General features: G+C 39.0%; 1 protein-coding gene across 8 annotated transcripts; it reads left to right on the forward strand.

The window, feature by feature from the left end:
• The first annotated feature begins 1,999 nt into the window (after nt 1-1,999).
• Nucleotides 2,000-22,821, forward strand: PTGR2 (prostaglandin reductase 2). 8 transcript variants are annotated; one of them, XM_032110717.1, is made up of 13 exons: nt 2,120-3,951; nt 6,634-6,724; nt 7,005-7,073; nt 8,258-8,376; nt 8,683-8,760; nt 9,400-9,591; nt 10,518-10,688; nt 12,125-12,334; nt 12,749-12,870; nt 14,123-14,210; nt 14,941-14,980; nt 16,140-19,056; nt 22,399-22,821. In XM_032110717.1, exons 3-12 carry the CDS (start codon nt 7,037-7,039, stop codon nt 16,202-16,204), a joined length of 1,122 nt encoding a protein of 373 aa, XP_031966608.1. In that variant the 5' UTR covers nt 2,120-3,951; nt 6,634-6,724; nt 7,005-7,036; the 3' UTR covers nt 16,205-19,056; nt 22,399-22,821. The 8 variants fall into 8 exon arrangements, with proteins under 8 accessions (XP_031966615.1, XP_031966609.1, XP_031966610.1 ...); XM_032110718.1 differs by lacking the exons at nt 2,120-3,951; nt 6,634-6,724 and adding an exon at nt 2,004-2,043; XM_032110716.1 differs by lacking the exon at nt 6,634-6,724.
• Nucleotides 22,822-24,789: the final 1,968 nt, after the last annotated feature.

Raw genomic sequence — 24,789 nt, forward strand, 5'->3', positions numbered from 1 at the left:
AGGGGTAAAAAATATGTGTACACTTGCCAAAATACAACATATGTTTTCTCTTTCCCTACTTCTCTTTCAATTATTACTAGTCATTGAGATACACAACTTCTAAATTAACAGGAAGCTCTCCAGTAATACATTTCATCATATTTTCGTATTTGCTCATGTAGTGACCTGTGACATTGTTTTCTGAAATAGTTGTTTTTGTAATTGTGCTGCTCTTTTCTTGCACAAGTAGGAGGCGAGTCAGTGCTCATTCATTTGAACGCAGGCCTCCTACACACAAGATGTGCCCATTTGAAACTGTCAAGATGATTTCAACCCTCAAGACTTGCTTTCAGTGCATTACACTTGCAATAAGTGCACCTGTCATGAGATCAGCTGATACAAGTTGGGGAAAAAAAAACATACAAAGTATAAATCCCATTATTAACATACTTCGTTTTTCCCCCTCTAGACCATTCTGGTTCCAATGATGTTATTTCAAATAATGTGAACTGCAAAGTTTTGTATATTATGGTGGCACAAATATAAGTCATTCACTTAAACCTATATTACAGTGCTATGTGTCAAGCTACAATAGAAAGGCTTTGCCTGCCTTTATGTGAGAGACAGAGTACAAAGTCATCAGAATCATTACTCTAGAAGAGTTTTTCCAGGCTGAAGCAGTCATTTCAAGCTCCACAGTAGCTGTCACCAACTCAGTGGCCACTTCACAGACCTGTTTGTCCTTACAGCACAGTGAGTCACTACAACACAGGGTGAGTACACAGAGTAATCCTGTCAGGCAGTACCAAGACCTGAGCCTCATCCCAGGAAAGCTCTGGCTCTTGCTACATGTTTTTTAAGGAAAGAAACACCTTCATCTGTATTCAAGCACAGAAACAACATATATATAGTAAATACATTATATTGCACACAACAGCAACTTTACTGGAATTTTAGGAATGGCTATAAAATAGCCCTATATTGCAGCAATGAACAAAATCTCATCCACTGGAACAAGCAAGGAGCAAATGTCTCCCAGTGTTACACAAAGAAACTGTGCCCTCATAAACTGTAAATGCCTTCTGTCAGTGCCTCAGTTTAATAAGGCCAAGTGCTGAATCCTGCACTTGGGTTACAGCGACTCCATGCAGCACTACAGGCCTGGGGAAGAGTGGCTGGAAAGCTGCCTGGAGGAAAAGGACCTGGGGATGCTGGTTGATAGCAAAACGAACATCAGCCAGTGTATCCCCGGGTGGCCAGGGAGGCCAATGGCATCCTGGCCTGTGTCAGCAATAGCGTGGACAGCAGGAGCAGGGCAGTGATTGTCCCCCCGTACTCAGCCCTCTTGAGGCCACACCTTGAGTGCTGTGCCCAGTTTTGGGCCCATCGCAACAAAAAAAACCATTGAGGTGCTGGAGTAGATCTAGAGAAGGGCAATGTAGGTGGTGAAGGGTCTGGAGCACAAATGTGATGAGTAGCTGAGGGAGCTGGGGGTGTTTATCCTGGAGAAAAGAAGACTTGGGGGCAGGGGGTAACCTTATTGCTCTCTACAATTGCCTGGAAGGAAGTTGTAGCCAGGTGAGGTTTGGTCTCTTCTCCCAGGCAGCCAGCAATAGGACAAGAGGAAATGGCCTCAAGCTGTGCCAGCGGAGGTTCAGGTTGGACATTATGAATAATTTCTTCACTGAGTGAGTTATTAAGCATTAACCGGAATCCAGCTGCCTAGGGAAGGTGTGGAGTTGCCATTCCCTGGAGGTGTTCAAGAAACCGTATGCGGCACTTAGTGCCATGTCTAGTTGACAACGTGGTGTTCAGTGAAAGGTTGGCTCGATGCTCTTGGAGGCCTTTTCCAACCGTAATTCCAACTCTGTGTAATTATGCGATTCAAGGACTGCTCCGCCATCGCCCCACCCGCGCTTCGCCTCAGGCCACCGCGGCCGGGCTCGGGGCATCGCCGCTTTAAGGGCGGGTCTCCCCAGCGTTTCCCTGTTTAAGGTCCGCGCGCGTGCGCGCGGGGCCGGGGCGGGGTTGAGTGTTCTCTGGGGAGTGCGGGGCCGGCTCGAGGTGAGCGGGGGCTTCGCGGTCTGAGGGGACGCAGCGGTGCCGGGGGGCAGCCGGGGCTCGGCCTGGGCCGGGGGGTGCTTGGAAGAGCCGGTACTCTCCTTCCCAGGAGTCGTATCCTCAGGGATTAGCGCTTCCTCGCTGCAGGGCAGGCGGGGCCGCAGGTGCGGAAGGGGTTGGAAGAGGCTGTTGCCATTGCCCGATCCCTGGAACGGGAGCTCGAATTGAGCTTTACTGAGCCCCCGATCGAAACGCGTCGCGGGGCGGTGGAGGCATCCCGGAGGAGAGGAGCGGAGCCCACTGCAGCCCCGGACTAGCCTGTAGCACTGAACGCCCTGCGCTGCCTCTGCCTCTCTGGGGTTCTCTCTCCTGGGCTGTTCTGTCTGCGGCTTCCGAAACTGCTAACGACCCGTCTGCAAGGCTCTCCCCAGAGGCTCTTCCACCTTTGGCAGCACTGCTTTCTAACTTGGTCTTTGGGCATACCTGGGAAAGTGGGTAGTCAGTAGGCTCTCTGAGATGGGTCTCACGTGGGAGCCTGCAAACTGCATCATAGGCTTCTCAAAAACCCCATCGGGTGATGCTCCTGCCCTCCTGGGAGCAATCTGTACTCCTTATGTGAAATTATGCTAAGAAGAAGTAGTCCTTAAAATACCAATACGGTATTTTAAACAATTTCCATCAATGCAACTATTTATTAAAAAAAGATAAAAAGTCCAAGATGTGGTACTTGAAAGTTTTTAGATAATTTTTTGGCACCTAAATCTGAAAAAGTAACATTTATACAGTTCTATTGTATGTAGATACGAATGTGTTTACCAACTGGAACTTTTGCTCCATAGGTCAGGAAAATCTGATAAAAAGCTGAAAGATACTAGGCTTCTTAGGAATATAAAGAAAGAGATGGCTGGATCAAGATCCTACAACTATTGTCACTGTCTTTTTCATCTGCTTCTGCTTTGGAGGAAAGACTGAAGCCTTCCTTCGACTCTTATAGTGTGTCAGAAAATCCACATGAAGAAAATGCTATGGGAGGAACTTCTCATCAGAGAATTCAGTGATGAGACATGGAACATTAGGAAATCTAAATTTATTGGTTCCGTTCATGAAAGTGCTTGGCTTTTTATGGCATGTGTTTTTCTCCATTCATGACAGTCAATATTGATTCTGGCTTGCCATTAACTAATATTAATCAAATGTAGAGCTCCTTAGTGGAGCTGGTGGAAACTTTGGTGCTTAATCCCTTACATTTGCTTTTCCATTTCCATCACCTTGCCAGTTACAGTTGTTTCTTCTTTCTTTTTTTCACCAGTTATTCCCATCTCAGTTTGCTTGTTTGTCTTATTCATTGTTCCCAGTTTCTTCAGTTCTCTTTCCCCATTTTGTTTCACTCTCCCCTGCTTTACTGGCCATTAAGTTGCTATTCTTGCCATGTTTCTCTGTTCTTACTGATTCCTAGTCCCAGTTCTTCCCATCTTTCTTTCCTGCATGTTCCTCGTTCAGAGTCAGTCTTGAAGTTTCTTTCCTTGAGTTTCCTTTGAGGATCCTTGCTCCAGCCATTTTGACATCACAGTTTCAGAAGGCTCCCAAATCTTGTTCTCTGTTTAGATTGCCTACTTTTTCCTCCTTGCTGCCTGGGCCTGATACAGTACTACCTGCTGTTCCTTTTTTTTTTTAACTAGACTGCATCTGGCATGGGCTTTAATGACTTGGAAGCAGGTGACTCATTTTGGCAAGAGTGTATGCAACTGAAGACCGCCTTACGGGCAGTCTCAGAAACAAGAAGTTCTGGGAACCAAGCCCAGGGCAAACAAACTGAAGCATTTTAGCACTGAGGAATTTATTTAACGTTTTTAAAAGGAGTTGTCATGTGTCTCTGAAAAAATGGGGGAAGAAAGGCAAGGGGAGAAAGAGGTAAGAGTAAAACTGGGCTAAAACATACTTGAGACTCCCTAAGATGCTGCTGTTGTGCTGCCTAATCCTCCTGATGTACTCATAGGGTAGATAAGGTGATTGGCATAGAACAATGATGTTAAAACTTGGAATTTTTACTCTATTTGATTTAAAGAGTAAAACCAACTCAGATTATTTTTGTTTGGAAAAGCTAAAAAGTAACAATATGTGTTGCTTTGTGTTGTCTTTAAAAAAAAATAGTCCAAAACATCCTGCACACTGGCTCTATGCACGTATTGAAAGGAATTGCTTATATGATACAAATCCCCTTTCTTTCACTTAAAAAAAAAAAATTGGTTCTCTTTTCCCAAAAGCTTTCCTCACTTTACAGTGCTAAAATATGGTGCCTCTACTTATTTCCTTTAGTCAGTTCTGTTTGTAATGTGAGGAAAGTTTGATTCTTAATGTTGGTATGGTGTTACTGTGACCCCATTTGCTTGTGTAATGGTGTTGCTGACTTCCACTGTAGGTGCAGTCCTATTTAGAAGTAAATGTCCATCTGCAGTGTTGTATTTGTTGTCGCAGCTGTCATAGAATGAGTGACAATTCAGTTGCCAGTTTCACTTTTTGTCCACCCACTGACAGTATTTGGAAGATCTTCAAATTGAATCAGTACACAGGCTCCTCAAACAAAAGCTGTGAAAGCAAACTGGGAAATAAACAGTGGTTTTGTTCCTTCAAAATGTCAGGCATTCAAAGAAGTAGTCTAAACTTACACTGGATAATTTTTCTACTCACATCTTTCTATGCTGCTCTGTGTTGCTTTGTCTTCCTTTTAGTATGTTAATAACTTTGATTTTTTTTTTCTTTATAAAACTGGGTTTTTTTTCCTCTGTACAATCATAGAAAGCAGATATTTCAGGAGTATGTTAGTCACAATAAAAATTATCTTCATCCTCTCTTGTTCAGATTGGGTTTTTGTGTTTGCATAATACACATATTTAGTTTCAGGCTAACAAAAATTGAGTCAGCAGTTTTGACTGTACAGCAATTCTGCCTGCTCTGTGTTGTTTGTAAACAGAGGATCAAACCCTCAGCCATGGATATGGATAGTACATATTGAGGAGTGATTTGCCCAGATTTCATGTGAGCTGCCAGATGCTGTTGGTTTATATTCACTGCATTCTTAACTCATTATTTCTGCACAGAGCAGTTTGATTCGTGGTTATAAATTTCGACCAAGTTGTGAGTGTGTGCAAATCATTTACTAGAGTAGGCTTGTCCTTTTAAACTGCACTGGGCACATCTGACAGTTTATAAAATGCTCATTGTATTAGCAGAAATTCTCAGATGCTAAAACAATTGCTCTGGGGATAACAACTGTACTACTTAGATGTAATTTTATTGGGCAGATGTTATCAGGAAGAATTTGGAGTTTTGTTCTGAAAAATATTCTGTAAAACAAATACAGAGTGATGTGCCCATGATCACACAGGAAGTCTATAGCTGAGTACGGTGTTGAACCTAACATCTGCCAAAGTTTATTTTAGGCTATCCTTCCTGTTAGGATTTTACATTATTTATGTTCTAGAGATCGTATCAGCTGTGTGGGTATAAAGATGGATTCTTGTTTTGATTTTTAATTGTAAAGTCCTTAATTTTCAATGCTCATTTTTGTTTATAAACAGTAACTAGTAATTTCATCGAAGTGTGGGGTTTTTTTTTCCTTTTTCCAGTTTTAGACTGTTGTTCTACATTGTTTTGTCCAAAGAACTCTACAGGTCACTTATTTTTCAATTATGTGATGCTGTAAAGACACATTTGAGATTCATTCCTTGTGGCTTATCTTGTAGCATCCTTAGGTGTTGAAATACTGGAAAGAAAATAACTTTGGAATAACTTTTTGCAAGTAAGTAGCTTTTCAAGTGCAAACATAATAAAATGTTAAACCTTGATGTGTTTCTTTAACAAGAGACTTGTGTTTTGAATCAGCTGTGTGTCTTAGAGGGGAGGGATGGCAAGGGATGTGCACCTTTTCTCCTAATAACTTTTAAATTATGTTTTTCAGCATTCCAGGCTATAGTTCTTGATGGTTTGTGAGTGCTGTTACGTAAGCACTGTAGCAGTACAGACAAGGTTCTGTATTTTGCAGTGTTCAAAGAATAAAGATGTTGGATAAGTGGTGATGATGTACTCTTTCTAGGCTCATCTTTTAGATTTGCTCCAATTTGCTGTTCTTGTCAAAGCTGTTTCTTATGGCAAAGATGTCAGCTATCATGTTTCATTCCTTAATGTCCTTTGTTCATGTGGAGGTTGGTTATTTATGGCTGTCAGCTGAAAACAGTAGTAACATCTTTATTTTGTATTAGATCTGAAAGCATGTAAGATCATGGGGCTTTTTTATCAGGTTAACTTCCTCTTAATAAGTTTGAGTCTCACAGGTGCAAAATCACAGTTTTACAATCCTCTTTTAAAATGTTGAAATTCAATGAGAAATTTTTATGTAGAAGAGATTAAGTGGTGATCTCATTCTTTCTCATCTCTATTAGAGAGGCTAATGGAAAGAATTGCTTTTTCTTACCAAACATCTTACACAGCAATGTCTTTTTTCATGTACCTGCACACTGCTATTCTGGTGTGCCTGGCTGCCTTTTATTGAGTGGCACCTGACTTTGTGTGGATAATTGCCTCTGTGTCTTTTAGGTGGGAACAGGGTGTTCTCAGCGCAGGAAAGCAAATCAAACACGTCTCCCGCTGCCTGGTAGCGGATGGTGATGGTCTTAGAGGGAGCATGGTACATTACAATTTTCCATCTTTCCAGTAGGTGCAGCTGTGACATTGTATAAAATCAGGGCTTCAATAAGATAAACAGGGAAACTCCTTGTTCACACATTTGTTTATTTTATGCTTGAGGTTGGTTTATATGATCCTTTATATCTTCCTTGGGCATGGACACTGAAGTTGGTGAGGTCCGTATTCCATCCCCAGTTTCCAGATTACTGAGTACTTTGCCCCATATTCTTTTTTCAAGAACATTTATGTTTCGGGCCTTCAAACAACATTTTCTTTTGTAGAAATCCAGTGTGAAATTGCTGCAAAAGCAGAGATGATTATACAAAGAGTAGTGCTGAATTCACGGCCTGGTATGTATTTCTCTCCACTAAAGAAACAAGGTGTTTGTTCTGATTGCCTAATGCTCCAAAATGCTGAGGGTAGAAACAGAAACTAACTTGAGATACTGACTTTTATGTATCTTAATATTGCATGCAGCAATAAAGTTTATTTAAAGTGCATTTATTTATATATATATATGTATTCATTTCCATTAACATAAATACATTTATATTAAATTTGTTTACGTTTATTAATATAAGTAAACTTTATTATTATAAATACCTTTCTATTATTAAATAACATATATTCAAACTGCATTTGTTTAGTCTGTATATACAGATTTCTAAACTGTTGGGTGAGAAAAAAGGATTAACACATAATATATGAGAAAACTCTAGGAGATGAAAGTGAAGAAAGATTATTGAACATGACTTTTTAGTTCTCACATTTATTCTTTTTGCATTATAAGAGATGTCTACAATATTTTGTTACTATTAATTTTTGTTTCTTTGTAGTAAATATTGAATCTTTTATTCCTCTCATGTTTCAAAGGGTTTGTTTTTTAAATTTACGCTGTTGAGCTTTTGTTTACTTTCTTGCTTACACATTTGCCTTGTTATGGATATCAGCACAGTATTTTGAGTAGTGAGTTCATAAATCTTCTGGTATAGAAGACTTTAAGTTTTGGAGGAAGTATTGTATGCTGCTTAATGCTAAAACAGTTTTAAGAGTTAAGAACTATTGTGTGACCTGCAATTAAGTCTTTCAAATGTTACAGCAGGAGCCTGCTGTAGTTGTGCAGTCACTCTGCAGTTAAAATATGCAAGGCTGTCTGGCTGTCTCAGTGTTAGTGGTTCCAGTTGTCTGATTGATCTGCTGCATGTGGTACCAACCTGAGGATGAAGCCTCCAGTTCTGGGGTTCTTACCACAGTTTTATGGGTCTTTTTGGGAAGCTTTAATGTTAGGAAGTCTCTGTGAAGGGATGCCCTTGCAGCAGGTGCATGTGCAGTGGCTCTGGTCTGTATTCCCTCAGTCTCACTTGAGTCAGAAGAGGCAGAAAAGTGAGAGTAGTTGGTTGGTAGTTTTATACCTGAGTAAACATATAACCTAATTTATTCTAAAAAGGACTACCTTAAAAAAAGGCCTTCCCTCACTGATTAAGGGAAGCTCTATATTGATTCATTTATTTGTTTAATTTTAAAATAACTCTAGGTAAGAATGGAGTGCCAGTGGCTGAAAACTTCCGACTGGAGCAAAGTACAATAGCAGATACAGTCCAAGCAGGACAAGTGCGTGTTAAAACTCTCTACCTCTCAGTGGACCCCTACATGGTAGGTGCTGAACTTAGAGCTAAGCCAGAATTTGTTTTTTAAAGTACCTTCAATTCTGCACCTGTCATGATGTTTAACACCAAAGCTACCAATTACAGAACAAATATGTCTAGTATAACTTAGTAATTGTATTCATTCTGATGGAGTTATACTGGGAAAGAATTTGGCATTAATATGCCTGGGATATATGTAGGAGTATGACTTTATAGGACCAGGAAAAGACCATGAGCTCTGGTCTGCCATTACAGATTTGTTTGTATCAGCTTTTTCTGAACTTGGCCTTTTTTATATTTTTTTTTCCCCCAGTCATGCACAATTACAGAAATCATGTGGTTGGAAGAATTGTGGGTTGAAATGGAAGTGAAAGTAGAAGAACCAGACAGAGTCTGTAAAAGTTTGTTATAAAGAGAATTCCAATCATTTATTCCCTCCATAGATGGCGATAGCAGAAAAGAAACAGTCTACATTTCAGGAAAGTACATTTAGTTTGGTAATTAAGGAAAAGCTTAAGAATCCTGAAATACTAGCTGTAGCTACAGGAGAAGCTGCAAAGAAAATACATCACATTTCAAGATGTTTCATTAAACAGATGTCTGTCAGGGATGGTCTGCATATATTTGACTGCTCTTCAGTGCACAGGCATGGACTAAATGACTTTTGGGTGGTTTTTTTATCCTGCATTTCTAGGATTCCTTCCGTTAAGGAATGGCATTTGTAGGATTCTCATCAGACCCAAGCTTGCCATTATCAATTGCACTGGTGCCTTTGAGCCAACTTCTGTAGAATGTGTTGGCTTTGGTAACAGTGCTGGAGGAGATCAGGATGGTCCATTCTCCTTCTGTACTGAGCAAACAAGGGGAAAGAAGGATCTAAGAAAAGATTATGAACACTTGGGGCTTATTCAGAGATTTTTGAGTAGCCCTTTGTGTTTGCAGTTTTAAACACATCTCATCCCTCACTCAATTTGAATTGATAAACAAGTGGTGTTCCACCAGAGCCTTTCAATAAAGCCTTGTTTTTCAGCGCTGCCGAATGAACGAGGACACGGGCTCAGATTACCTGCAGCCCTGGCAGCTGTCTGAAGTTGCTGATGGTGGGGGCATCGGGGTTGTGGAGGAGAGCAAGCACGATAACCTTGCTAAAGGAGACTTTGTAACTTCCTTCACTTGGCCCTGGCAGACAGTGGCAATTCTGGATGGAAGCTTGCTACAAAAGGTAATACAAATGCAAATCCCAGGTTGTGACTGTTTTTTCCCCGAAACCTTTTTTCCGCCCCTAAATAGCTTGTTCCACAACTTGTAAATAGCAGCTAATGACAATATTTTTAGTGAAAAACAAGCATACCTATTGAAACAATCAGTTCTCAAAAAGCAGAGCAACCCATAGGTGCCAAAATTTGTATCAATTTTTTTTTCCGTAACAAAAATGTAAATGCTTTTGCTGGTTAACAGACAGGCCAGTATTATTTAAATTGTTGCTTTTATCAATAAATTGCCCTGAAGCTGCTTCAGTTAGTTAATTCTCTTAATTATTTTAATTCTAATAGAACTCCTTCTTCATGAGAGTGTAATTGTAAGATATAAAAGGTTTTAGGTATATTTATTTTACTAACTTATGTTAGTAAAAGCTTCTATGTGAGGTTTTACATCCACATAAGAAAGGGTATTCAATATTAAGTTGAAAGTGGAGAGGTTTCAGTGCATTGGGGATACGATGTTGATTGTTCTCTTGTAACAGAAATTTACTGCAGTTTGAGAATTTATACTTCCCAATAAACTCCTTCCTTTAGGACTCTCTGCCACTAATCTGCAATCACTATATTTGGTAAAATAATGCATTTATATCCTTTATGCTAGCATAGGAATAGTTCACCATTGCTGGAAACTTCTTATCTCCCAACTGCTTTTTAATGCTTCCATAATTTAAGTTTTTGTCAGTTACTTTGTTTGAAAACATTTTCTAAAACCACAGAGACTTAACATTTTTGTACAAACTTGTTATTAGACTGGAGCTAGAGATAGCCCATCCCTACCAATTGTACCTTGCCTGGTAAATATCCTGAATTAGTCTTCTGCCTTCAGGCAATCAAAGAGCAAAACGTTAGAAACAAATGACCTCCACCACGCGTTTCTGTTCCCTAGCTTGTTCCACAACTTGTAAATGGACGCCTTTCCTACTTTCTGGGTGCAGCTGGCATCACGGGACTGACGGCCCTGTTGGGAATCAGGGAGAAAGGACATGTGACTGCAGGTGCAAATCAGACCATGGTGGTGAGTGGAGCAGCCGGTGCCTGTGGCTCTTTGGCCGGCCAGGTAGGTGTAGGCTTAGGACATACTGTGTTACCAAGTTTTGTCTTCTGAAACATGCTGGTTATTAAACATACAGATAAAATCATTGTAAACATGAGCAGGTATAACACCATGGGAAGGGCTAGTTTCACAGGTTTGGCACACACTCTAACTGTGAAAGACTTTACATATGAAACTCAAGTTTCATGAGGTAGGGAGAGGAGAAAACTGATGGTGGTGATTACTTGTTGCTAGCACAAGTAAAATAGATGGTATATATGCATGTATTTATTATACATTTATATGGTAGCCTACCATTCCAACATTCTATTGACTGGAGACTTTCTTTTTCTTCTCTATTAGAAAATAGTAAAAAAATATGGTAAACCCTTTGTGCTGTGTTCCGTGACATCCTTTGTGTTTTGAGATTTACAGTCCTTTTATCCTCCTCCGCTTTGCGGAACCTGTTTGCAGTGTGTATGTGCTTATCTACAAATATCTCTCTAGATGTATTCATACATATACACAAGCAAACTTTAGACCTAATAAAGAGAAGCTATGAAGAAACAATGCATGAGCAAATCTATGAAGATTGTATTTAAATAAGTTATTGTCTCATTTTCTATTTGCCTTTTATTAGTTATGTTATGGTACTTGTGATGCCATGAAGATTTTTGCCTTTTCTTTTATACCCCTGTTATACCTTTTAACAACTTCTGTATTCTTAGTGTTACATTCTTGGACTTGTTTGTTCAGCTAGAAGACTAAACATTTTAGAAACTTCGTAGTTAGGGGTTAGTGTGCCAAGAGAGACCAAGGTCCTTGCCAGAACACATTCTGTAAACTAAGATAGAACCGTCCAGGGGAAGGTTCCTTGGGGAGGGGGGCTTATTCAAGCCTCTCATTGGGGAATTTTGGATAGATATGCTAATTAGTAAGACCTATAGTGTTATACCAGATCTTTTGGGGGTGTGCATTGTGGTGTGCATTTCAGTGCATTTGACCTGGACGTGTGCACCTAAGGATCCTTAAAATAAATACCAAGGTAAAATCCCTTTTCCCCTTCTAACCGTGTTTGACTCTTGATTTTAAGACCAGGAAAAGGCATTACTTGGCAGATGGTAGTTTTCTACTATATTTGGTTCTCCAGTACTGGCAGTCATTTGTGACTCTGCAAACATAGTCTCCTGCAGTCAGTGAGTTTCAAAAGATGGCAAATTTTGATTGTACCTGCTCCGTATGTAGTTGTGAGGAGGGAGTGACAAGAGGCAGCTGTGTCACATGAGATGGGAGTTTTTGCTGCCTGGGGTTTAGGGGGATGGGGAATAACTGTAACACCCCTTAAGACTCCCTTTCTTCCACTGGTACTTTTATGCAGATGAATGATCTTTAACTTGTTTTTATTGTTTGGGGGTTTTGGTTGGTTGGTTTGTTTTGGTTTTTTAACTGTGTGCCTGCAGATTGGCCGTCTGGAGGGCTGCTCTAGAGTGGTGGGGATTGCTGGCACAGATGAGAAGTGCTCCATTTTGGTCCAAGAAATGGGGTTTGATGCTGCTATCAATTACAAGAAGGAGGATGTGGCAAAACAGCTACGTGAACTCTGCCCAGGTGGTGTGGATGTTTACTTTGACAATGTTGGTGGAGACATCAGTGATACAGTTATAAGTCAGGTGATTATTCCAGCTGTCAGGTTTATTCTAGTCATTCTCCAATGTCTGTATGCCCGGCTTTCAATTAATTCATACTGGAGTCCAGCCTGTAATACAGCAGAGCAGGCTTTCCACTTCAGTGATTGACTTCAGGTGCTGATCCTGGGGGCCCACAGTAAGATAACAATTTCCTATATTCCTTCTATTTTGTGTCTTTTTAAATTACACTAGGCTGTATAGCATTTATTTTTCCACTATTGCCTTGCATTTATGTATTTGAATGTTGTCATAGATTGAAGTGCATGCAATTCTCCCACTCTTTCATAGGAAATGTGGCTAGTGAAAATTTTGCAGTATCATCTATTGCATCTTTGAAAAATTTAGTTTCTGAGACCGAGGAATGTAATTTTTCTCACTTTGTGCTGTCCCAAACAGATGAATCAGAACAGCCATATCATCCTGTGTGGACAGATTTCTCAGTATAACAAAGATGTGCCTTATCCCCCTCCACTGCCTCCTGACATAGAAAAAATACAGAAAGAAAGGAACATCACAAGGTACATTTCTCCTCCGGAACTTGTGACCAGGTTCTGGGTAGATTATGCACATGATGTTTGGAAGGTAGTCTGTAATCTGCAGTAGCTACTGATAATCAGAAGAGAGTGTTGCCGTGCCTAAAAAGGAAATTTATAATCATGATATCAGTAGATCCTTTCTCTTACATTTGTCTTTATCAGTTAAAAAATGGGAAAGGATGTTGTATGTTGTTGTATCGAATTGTAGATGTCAGTTGTTACATTTTGATTGAGGTTGCTTTATTTAATCCTGGAATCCCTGAAAATTCTTAGTACAAGGGAAGGTGTTGCTATAGTTCTGTTCCTCAGGTATTTTGCAAAGTGCCTTCTCTCAAAATGTTGTCATTTAGGCGGAGAGAAAATCAATTCTTTTTAAAGTAAGGATGCAGCTGATGCAGTGATTTTATTGAAATTACATTTTTAGTATTTGGGGAGTTATGAGATAATGGAACTGTAGGTGTGACAGATATATATGGATAAAACATTTGTATTATGTTCTGACTCTGGGAATTTCTGAATCTCCTCTTAGAATTCAGATGGAGCTAAGGCAGAGATTAGGAGGAGATTCTTAGGAGACTTTTCAGTCGTTGTATTGCAGGACATTTTGGAGACTTGATTTCTGTGCAAATAAATCGATCTCTTCTAATTAAAATCTTTCCTTGTCCCTGTTACTGTTGTCTGCCCTCCTAAAAATGGATAAAAATAGTAAAATATACCATGCTTAGTAGAACACAGTAGAGAATTTAGTCAGCATGTTCCTACAAGTAGCTATCATTTTTGATAATCATTTCAGTTTCTCAATTGCTATAGAAAGTCATGACATCAGGATATGCACAATTGTGGGGAGCCTGAAAATTAAGTTATTCTCATCATCTAGTTCCAGGTCCACTAATTTTTCTCCCTACCAATTAAAAAAAAAAAAAAAACAACGAACCAAAGGAATTTGCTCACATCTTATGGATATTTGCTTGTTCTGGTGATACTACTTGATTTTTATTACTCTCCTCTTTCTGATAATTGAGCAGAATTACCTGTCTAAGACTGATGTTACTGTCAAGCTCCCACTGCAGGAAGCTGTCACAACAAGCTGGCAAAACCCTGAGCTACATTTCGTTGTAATTCATGCTCATAACCTTTCCATTTCAACAAGGTTGTTTCCTGAAAAGATTTGTAAAGATTTTCAAGTACGTTGACCAAGGTTTCTAAACTCAAAGCTCATTCTTTTCTTTCACAGGGAAAGATTCTTAGTGTTGAACTACATGGACAAACAAGAAGCTAGTGTATTACAACTCTGCCAGTGGATCCAAGAGGGTAAACTGAAGGTGAGAACTTTTAGGTTTTATCTATGGGCTTTAGTATTATCTCCTACTACAAGAGGACTAATTTCTTTGTCTCTGGCTCTCTTCTTGTGCCTCAGGATTGAAGAGACTTTTTAAAAAATGTGTAAGTATAATTGAAAGCTTATTAGATAGCACTGTTTTAAAAGGTACCTGCTGAGGGTGGTCTGACTGCAGTATGACAGACTTCTCTGATTACATGCTGCTGATATCTGTATTCTTTATTTCAGCATAGGGTGCAAGTGCTTTTTTACTTAATGATTCAGACTTTCAAAAATATGTTCTTTCAAATACCTGATTAGTTAAATGTCCTGAATGCTTTTGAGAATCTTGTCTGAAATTTTGCTCCAAGCTTTAAAATCACAGTTTATTGCTTTGTGATGGGTATATGCTTAAACGTGCCTTGCCTGTGAGGTCTGTCTGAATTAGTTTTTGTTTCTTCAAGTAATCAGTAAATCTTCCTGGGAAAATACCAAGATACTAAATTTTGGCAGGGGCAGAGATCTGACTGAAGAATTAAATCACATGCAAATTTATCAGAAAATATTCACACCTCTCTTGATGAAAGAACCTGGTCCAAACAGAGCGCTGTCTATTGGAGCGAGAAGTCTTTAGATTTTGGTAGTTTCTATGGCAGTTTCTTACCGTGTTGCTAAGAATTGTGAAATGCTACTTTTGCTTGAGGAAAACTGAAAGGGCTTGTTTGCATTGACAGGTCAGAGAGACCGTGGTAGAAGGCTTAGCAAACATCGGTGGTAAGATCTTTACATCATTTTCTAAGAATAATAACCTGATAAAATACAATGACATTAGAGGTTAACATCCTTCTTTGTTTCATTTGGCAACTTAGATTTTTCTATTTTATCAAAAATATTGTTTTTATGTTATAATAAAATATTTTTTTACAAATTGTTAGAATGTTCTGTAAGAAAATTATTGCATATTAAAAAAAATCATTGAATATAAATTTAGATTGTTGTTGTTGTTTTAGTACTGAGGGGAGTTTATTCTTAGACTGTTACCTTAGCAGCCAGTGATAGTCATCCTGATCCTAGAGGTTTAAAGTGCTGCCTATTTCTTAGAACTTGTGTGTAAGGAAATGCTTTTTTTGAAATCCTTGAACTTATACTTTAAAAAACTAGTATCTAACAGAGGTTGTTATTGGATTTGCTAACAAAAAAAAGTGAAAAGTACACACAAGAAAGGGCAAAGCATATTGCTAAAGAGAGTAAAAACTAATTTTTTTTTAACAGAACAGAATATCCTGTAGCCTGTTCAAAATATCTGTAACAAAGGAAATATAAAAATGAAGGGGGTCTGGTGACATGAGCCATGTGATCCAAGACGTGTTGTAAGAATGGTTCCCTTTCAAGTAAGAGGGAAGAGTATGATTTAGTCTTTAGTCCCACAAGACTGAAAACTAGTAGAACTAAGTGATAACTAAATCTTACAGATTTCAGTTTATTCTAGTCATTGCTAATTTCTCCTTACTGGTATACATATGTATTTTGAAGTAACTTGGTCAAATATCTCAGTCGTATATCATACTTATCATACTTTGTTTACTCAAAGGTATATTCTTTTGCACCAGCTTTTCACACTATTGTACAATATTTATAAACTTTTTCTTGCAAAAGTTTGTGAAACCCACAGCATTTGTGGGCTGTCCAATCATGCCTTGTCTCTCTTTGCTATATGTATGACAGATCATTAGCAGTTTTACAGGCTAGCTTTTTTTAATCCCCTTCTTAATTTAGCACATCATTAAGGATAAATATGTTTAGGTCCAAAGTAGTATCTCTCCTTTTTGGGGAGCTGCTTAATACATTTGCTTCTACCATTTTTGGTTTCTTTTTTAGAAGCTACTTGGCTTGTTTTGCTTGGCACTAACTTATTTCATTATTTCCCTTGAAGCTGCTTTCCAGTCCATGATGAATGGAGGCAATATTGGAAAACAGATCGTCTCAGTTTCGAAGTAAAAGTCGCTGGTTCGAGAAAATAATTGCATTCTGTCTCTAATAGTGGTGAAGTTTTTACTTAATACTAATTTCCATTTCTTAAATAAACCATTAAGTTGTTCTGTATGCAGAGATTTTGGGATGCTAATAAACTAAATTGAACTGGAAACAGGAATGCAATCATTTATGCTCGAAATGAGTGATACGTTCTTGACGTGATTTTGACAGTCACCACCTACAGCACTTGCAAATATTTAATGGGTGTTGTCCCAAGCACAGGCTCATCACCTGGCTGGTGTATGACAGCCCTTCACACACCACGGTGAAGCATTCCTATTTCTTTATTGTATTCTGTGCAAAGGAGGAAATTAGGGGGCAACCCACAAATGTCTGTCTCACCATCATCAAAACATTACACTATTTACACATTTTAGCAAACAAAGGCATCAGCATTCATTGGTTACAGTTGACATAGTTTTTTCATTAATTAGTACTCAGAACCTTATTTGCCAGTTCTATCTCTTGCTTCTCAAGCTAATTATTCCACATGTGCAATACTTCCAGTCCATTTGGGGATCTGTTTTGACTTGGTAGTCAGGGGGTTGGTGGTTGCAGTCTCCCCTGATAGGATTACCTTTCCCCCAGTTACTGCTCAGTCCTGAATTCAGTGCTGAATTCACTCCAGGGGCTCTCATCCAGACAGCCCATTTATTTTGGGGTTGTGTTTCCTTTTCCTTAAAACAAAGGATTAGCCATGACTACAAGTTTCACACTGCAGTTGCTTAATCATAACTGCCTAGCTATAACTACTGATTGACAACAAAAAAACTGCAAAGTTTGATTCAAATCTTGAGGGACTAGATATCACCAGGAACAATTTCCAATAAGTCATTTGTATGCAGCCACACAGTTTTGGTCATTACTAGTATAGATGTGTACCATTCCCATGCTCGATTGTCTCAGTGCCCAGGAACTTCTCTAGGAATTTTTAACTTACTAGTGTAAGTTTTCCCTGACAGTCCTATCTGGCTAATAATTTTAGAATATACCTATTCTTTTTTTTCACAGATAATTGCAATAAAAATTCCATTTCTAGAATTCAAAGTCTCTAATAACAAAGGTATTTCCATTTTGCCATATAGAACATATTTCCACAGATCTGTCTTGTCCACTTCTCTGTATTGTATCATTATATCCCTTGTTTTCAGAGGACTTGAAACCTAATTCCTTTACAATTCCATCAGCATGCAACCTGAGACTTCAATCAAAGTTAGTTCAGGTGCAGGGTGATCCTTTTTTACTCTTCTCAATCTTTGCATTCCAGACTTAAGTTTTCTTATTAGAATTCCTGTTCTAAATTCAGGTCTATCTTTATAATAATCTCCCAGATTTCATTAGTTTTACTGGTGTTTACACCTCTCCAAGGTGACAGACAGAAAATCTCAAAACATGCTGCCTGATGACAGAAGTAGCTTTGCAGACAGTTGACCTTCTGTTCTCTCAGTAACTTCTCTTGGCTCTGAAGTTTTTGGCCTAACAATGCTCTTTTACCATCTCAAGAGGGAACTTTGTAGAAATGAATCACCATTACCAAGTTTGACTAGCAGAACCCAAGCCAAATGGGAGTGATGTGATTAAGTATGTCTTCAAAAGCAAGGAACAGAAAAGGGAACAGATAATTATCCTAAATATTTTAGGATCCCACTACTACATTTAGACATTAACACATATTTATTTAGAGAATAGGATTGTTCATTACTTCTTCTGATTAATAGATGATTGGTTTTGGTTTTACTTTGTTTGCCTTTGAGAGAAATGTTTCCAAAAGGCCAGCTCAGCTGAACTGTCCACAGAACGGGTTATGAGTGAGTCACTACCTAGGCCAAAGTGAATGGAATCCAACCACTAGGAAAGAAACACTATGCAAGAAAATTTTGTGTGCTGTGGAAAGTAAGACAGGTATCAAAATTGCTTAAATTTTTTGTGAGCAATACGAAAACCAATCCTTTCATTTCCTAGTGCTGGAACTGGCCCTGACTGAAGGAAGCATGCAGTGACAGATACCATAAACTTTGAAGGAAAGACACTTGCAGTATAGCATTGGATTGTCTAAAATAATAGTAAATACCTGTATATTTCAAAAGAGAGTTCAGCTATGAACTGTGGTGAATTTGTGTTGTATGAACATGAGAAGGCAATCATAAAAATAACCATTGTTGTCCATTTTTCAGCTGCAAAACTGGGGACTGGTTCACTTTCAGCTAGATTGTGAATCCAGCTGTTGTCCCTAAAAGTGGGATTTGTCACCCAATGTGCAGTAGGCCAATCTCACACACAGAGCTGAGGTATTTGTTTATTTCATATTTATGCAAAGATAGGTTCTGGGTGGTAAATCCACAGTTAGCGCAGCAGTTCTCAAAACTTCACGTGACTTACACTTTTTAGCAAACAAGGAAATCAATGGTCTGTTGGCTGCAAGTTACCTAATTCTTTTATTAATTAGTGTTCTACCATCTGTGGGTTCAATGCAAGAAGCCAATTCACACACAGAGTAGAGATACTTATTTCATGTCTGTGCAGAGAGGAGTGATGGGTGGTGGATCCTCAAAGCCAGCACACCCTTGGTATGCCAGGTGCTTGTTTTTATACACTTGGAACATTAAAAAGTTGTCATTTCCCATATGGGTAGCTACCTAAAGCTGTAGTCAATGGCTTTGCTTTTTTTAAGTTCTTTTGCCTGTCCTGTACAATACTTAGTGAATTTTTAACCTTTTCTTGGTACTTTATTTCAGCACCACTGCAATAGAAGCCAAAATTTTTATGCAGTAAAATAAATTTGGTCATAGTTGGCAAATGAAGACAGAAAGCATCAGGTGAGCTAAATTCTATGAATTCCTGCATATTGACGTATTAGATAAATAACTGTTGTGAAAGTTGAGCAATGCAGGCTTGTAAGGCTTATTAATTGGTGTGTATATTAGAATGAGAGGCAGCAGGAAACACAATGATCCTAGGCACTACTGAAAAGGTGTTGAAATGTTACTTTCCTTTCCAAAGTAATGGGCAAAAGCCTCAGTCTAATATATTTATGTTTCCGGAGATACATGTGTTTGTCCAAAGTCCAAAGTTTATTCTTTTCATTAATATTTGCTGAAAAGCTACTCCAGAGCAAGCTCATCCCTGGCACCATGAGTTGACACACCTTCCAGGAGTAATTGTCCTCTAGAAAGTTATTTTTCACAACTGGAACAAAATATGATAAAATAATATTCCCAGCACTATTATTTTTACAGGAATTGCTTAGTAATCCACACAAGTCAGGAGTCTATTAAGAGCTGTGATGTGAGGGGTGATTCAGAGTGAGATCATGCTGAGATACTGATTCCTTACCATAATAAAGGCAGCTTGATTGCAGTAGCATTCCTGTAGTTAGGTAAGCTATGGAGGGCAATACAAGTTCTAGCAGCATTAGTCAAATGGCTTTAAGAAAAAAAGATAGGGACAAAGTATGCCTCTACCCCATACCCCCGTGTGTGTTTAGTATTGTCACAGAAGTATTTCTTTACTTGTGAATCCTGGTTCATGTTACCTCTTAAGAATAAACAAAAGCTAAAGGGAGAAGATTCCTTAAATCAAGTACCATCAGTTACAAAAAATACAGATTTTTTTTTTCGTCTTGTCCTAATTTCTTAATATGTATAATGGTGTGGCTCTTCAGCTGTCATATATTTTGTACTGTGAGAGGTGTCCTTTAACAAAGGCTGACAAATAAGTGGTAACAAAAATCCAGTGTGCTTTGGATGTTGCTTCTCATGATAATTAGTCCATATGCTCAGTCCTTCTCTTCTTTTGGGTCAGTGGGTTTCCTGAGTTGGTGGTCACAATCTCCCCATGTCAGAATTACCTTTAGCCAGTCAGAGCCAATTTCAGTACAGTTGCTGATTTGTCTTTATTAGTTTCTTCCTTATCTTGGGAGTTCTGCCAGATGTTCTTGTGGCCTGTAAACTCTTCATTCTTTGTGTCCACTATCAGTAGTACATTCTCCCCAAGCTTTGCTAACTTCCCACTATGTCTGAGATCAAGCATGTCAAGTCCTAAACTTTAAGGAGGCCAGTAAGTACTTTGTCTTTCTAACCACCTGGGCATCACTTAGAGCTTGCTTGTTAGCTGCTATCTGTTTTATGGATTAAATCTTCTTTTGTGTTGATTAGGCTTGAAAATATACAAATATCAAATATCAAAGAACATCCTTTCATAGAAAATTTTTACGTATTTCACACTTTACAACAATAAGGCAAGACCTTGTTTCATAACCCCCTTCTGATTCCCACTAACTCTCTGGGCAAATTGTTAATTATTTCTTTCTCTTGAGATGTCAGCATCATAATCAGTCTCTTCCCTTTTATCTCATTGTTTTAGTTTCCCTTTATTGCATTCCACGTTCTTTAGGTTAAGCTGTTCTCCTTTTCCCAAAAACAGACCCATACATCTGTTTCTTATCTCCATCAACACAGCTGGTGGTGTTCCTTAAACAGGGTTCTGTACCTGGTGTACAAAGCCAGTGTCATGCCCAGAGCCAAGGTATTTGGTCTATTTGCACAAATATGGGTGCTAGGCAGTAATTCCACAAAGCTGGCTTGGAACACATGCATATTTATACATTTCAGATTTGCCCCTCTTTCTCTCTAATACATACTCATTTTTATTCATAATTGACTGTCGTCATCTTTGCGAACTAGTTCTGCATGTGCATAACTGCTCATCTTTTTGAGTCAGTGGGTTTCTTGAGTCAGTGGGCCTTGAGTCCATGGTCATGATCTCCCACTGCCAGAATTACTTTTCCTCGGAGGACATAATTTCTGAGTCAAGGCAGTTCATCATCTTGTTTACCTTCTTGATTTAAGATGGGCCCCTTAGGACCTATTGGCTGGGGTCCTTGTTTTTTGTTTCTTTACTGATCTTTTCAGGTCATCTTGACTTTCTGGCATAAACCAGCAATTTTTCCATGTACACTGGACAGCAACTCTTGTAACTCATACAGCACTGGCACAACTTCCGGGAAACAAGTACAGTCTTTTATACAGAAAGGTTTCAAGGAAAGAGTCATACAAACACTGACAAATAGTCACTTGTGCTTAATTACTGATGACTATGACAAAATTCCTAATGCACATGTGCAAATCTTGGTCCAGTTCATTATATTATCATTTACACAGACAAATTTTCTGGGGGGGGTGTCTTTGTGTATTACAGTAATCTAACATAATTCTAAGTTATATTTTCATTCTATCAACTATCAAGTTACTATTTAAACTTATATTCTATTACAGTTTCTGCTTGAGCCTCTTTGAAAAATTGGTTGTCAACTAAATAAGGATTTATAGTATTCTGTTCCTGGGGCCTCTTCACATAGCATCCCGTTCCTGAGGACTCTTCACTGCTCCATTACTCCAGCCCCCATTGTTATGGTTTCAAAACTGACCTATAGCTTCTGGGGGCTTTTTGTGAACTTTTATGCATTTCTAGCTTCATGTGACATCATGACCACAGTAAGGAAGTTCAGCTACAATCTTTAACAATAAACATTTGCAAAGGGTAATAAAATGTAAACAGTATTAGGCAGAGACACCTTTTTTTCTTATTTTTGGTTAAGCCAATCTTCTGCTTTATATTTATTAGTCTTGTGCATTCCCATTTCCATCCCATCTCCCTTTGTACCTTGAAGTATTGCTGTTGTCTGCCCTATATTTAATTTTCTTCCCTTCTGTTTTCTTACCCTCCATTTTCATCCCTTTCCTGTTTTTTTTTCCTGTGTTTTTGTTTGTTTGTTTTTAGTTCATTTTAATTTTTGTCCTCCTTCTTTTTGGCTTCTTCATTGACAATGAGAAAAACATGGTGTTTTTCATAAGAGCACCTATTAGTGTTTGGTGCTAAGCTGTGTAGTTTAGTGTCAGGATTTCATGCAAAATGTCAGCAACACCATGAAAAGACCTTGCCAGCCCAGACATAAATGTTACTTACTGCAGTTTATAGTAGCTGTTGTTAAAAAAGCTAAGAGACCTGAGGCAGATGCCTTTCAAATATCTAATCTCTTTATTCAATATTTTAATGCATTGATTGTAGAAGAAGAAAATGCAGGATTACTTAGTCCTGTTTCTAACATTGCTGTTCTCTTCTGCTATACTACCTTTCTCTTTACTGGCTTCTCTTCACAGTTTTGTATCATCCCTAAATAGTTTGCCAGGGAAGAAAAGAAGATCACAGACAGATGGCATTATCCTGCAATAAGAAATGGTAGCAGCAGCTGGAATGAGCTTCAAACTGAGAAAATACTTTGTGAGACAACTCAGAACTCTTTAGGAAAAGCACAGAAAGAAGCAGAAATAAGACAAGATGTTTTGGCCACACCAACACAGAATTTTACAACCAGAAGTATAGATTCAAAGTAGGAAGATAAAAAGTAGTGAAATTTAGTTTTGCTACAGCACTCTGGTCTGGGTAGTGTAAGAGTGGTGTATGTGGTAAGAGTGTTGTATGTGCAACAGACCCTATTCTCTGCAAGACAGCCAGCAGGAGCCAAGAAACAAAGCTCCAGTGAGAAGTGAGAAAAAGATGACTCCATAAATCTGCAAAATGAGTGCAAAGCAGAGGAGCATAGGTCTATAAATCCATTAAACAAGGAGATAACACAAACACCTGATAAAGCCAAAGAAGAAATTTGCTTGACTTTTGTGCGAACCTTTAGTCCTTAGCCTAGTAAAATACGATCCCATAAGCCAGTTGCCCCTAGAGCATGGGTGGCAAAATAAATGGGTACTGTGCCTTTAAATGAAGGCAAGAAAATCTAGAGCCAATGAATGCAGGGGAATGCTGCTGTTCCAGGGTTTGGGGTGCATAAAAGCAGGTACTGGCACTGCAGGTATGCCAGCTCTGTGGATCCAGCACCCACTCTGCACACACAGGAAATACCCCTCTTGACTCTGTGTCAGTCAGCTTCCTGCACACCTGGTGAAAGAATCCATAGCTGGGACAGCAGGAGTTTTGGTGATCCAGATGGAACAGCCGCAGAGCCAGATCGTCCTGCTGGTCTCCAGCACGCACCGACCCTTTGATCAGGGACCCCACCAAATCCTCTCCAGCGTCGGGATGCTGCAACGCCTGAGAGAGGTATTTGAGTAAGGCAAACGGGGGTGCGGGGGAAGTGTATCAGCTTTCCTGGACCCCCGGAATTTTCTAGTTTAGTAAGTGCACTTTTGTTCCTTTTTCTTCTTAATTAAAGAAAAAAAAAAATCAGCCTCCACATAAGCCACGCATGAATGCTCAGCGTGGGGGCTTAATCAATCAGTGGGTTCCAGTGGTGTGCAGTGCAGAGACTACTGGAAATCCCAACCTAAGGGTAAAAGCATATATTTAACAATGGGAACAAGTCAATCCACAATCCCCCCCACCCTGCAGCCCTCTAGGATGCATCCTGAAAAACTGGAAGAAGTTTGGGGGTGACACAATGACAAAAGACAGAAATATATTGTAATCAGTTGTGGCCAAATTATAAATTGGACAATGGTAAAAGATGGCCACAACTCAGAAGCTTGAAGTATGATACCATAGTGCGACTGATGCTGTTTTGCCAATGGGATGGGACACTGACCTCATCATGCTACAAGGAGTAGATCAGGAATGAAGGACACCAGAGGAACCACAGGCCAACAGAGGAACAAATCTAGTTTTCTACGAAGGGTGGCTCCCAGATTTATCATAGTATCTTCATAGTTGTCAGAGGTTTGTCCAGCTATCAGTGGTTCATTTTAGTGAGTGGTGATGTGTTCTGTGAGATGGCCTGCATTTTATGAACCCCATTTATTTTGTTTGAATTTGAAGGGAAATATGCTGTGTTGTGGGTTTTGTTACTTATAGTTAACTAATACAGCCATTTGCCTGTGTGACAGGGACAGCTAAATTAGAAGCGCAGACTAGGGTCTACTCTGTCAGAACTACTAAGATATAAAGAATTAAGGCATTTCAAAGCAGGTATTGGTAAATAAAATTCTCCTGTGTTAAAGTATATAGCTCAAGCAGGAAAGTTAGGATTTTCCTACTAAGATTGTAGAATACTGAAGAACTGTTTAAGAAGGGGAAATCTGAATTAACAAGAGACAAAGTAAGTTGTACCTGTCTTTTAGGCAACAAAATACTGCAATAGCAAAGTCAGTAGAGCATGAGGTCAGAGATGCTTCCTATGCAGGTTAGAGTTCTAAGCTTCTACAGTATTACAGTGCTCTTCACTGTGACAGCAGGCCAGTAGGATAGTCCCTTTCATTTAAAATTTACTATGTTATTCCTACACACATATAGAATTCACACCTTAACCAGGTTAGGGGCATGTGGTTCTTATTTGGCCTGTTGGAGGCAGGGATAATGCATCTACAAGAAAACATCTTCGCTTGCCACAGTAAGAATGGAATTGAGATTTTAGCAGAATTCCATCCGTCTACCAAATGCATCCCATGGAGCCAAACAGTAAGTATTTGATGGACTGTAAGATTTTTAAGCTCACAGACGTGTGATTACATTGAAATTTGATTATGGCAATCAACTGCTAACACAAC

Source organism: Corvus moneduloides, chromosome 6, assembly GCF_009650955.1.
Source record: "Corvus moneduloides isolate bCorMon1 chromosome 6, bCorMon1.pri, whole genome shotgun sequence".
NCBI lineage: Eukaryota > Metazoa > Chordata > Aves > Passeriformes > Corvidae > Corvus > Corvus moneduloides.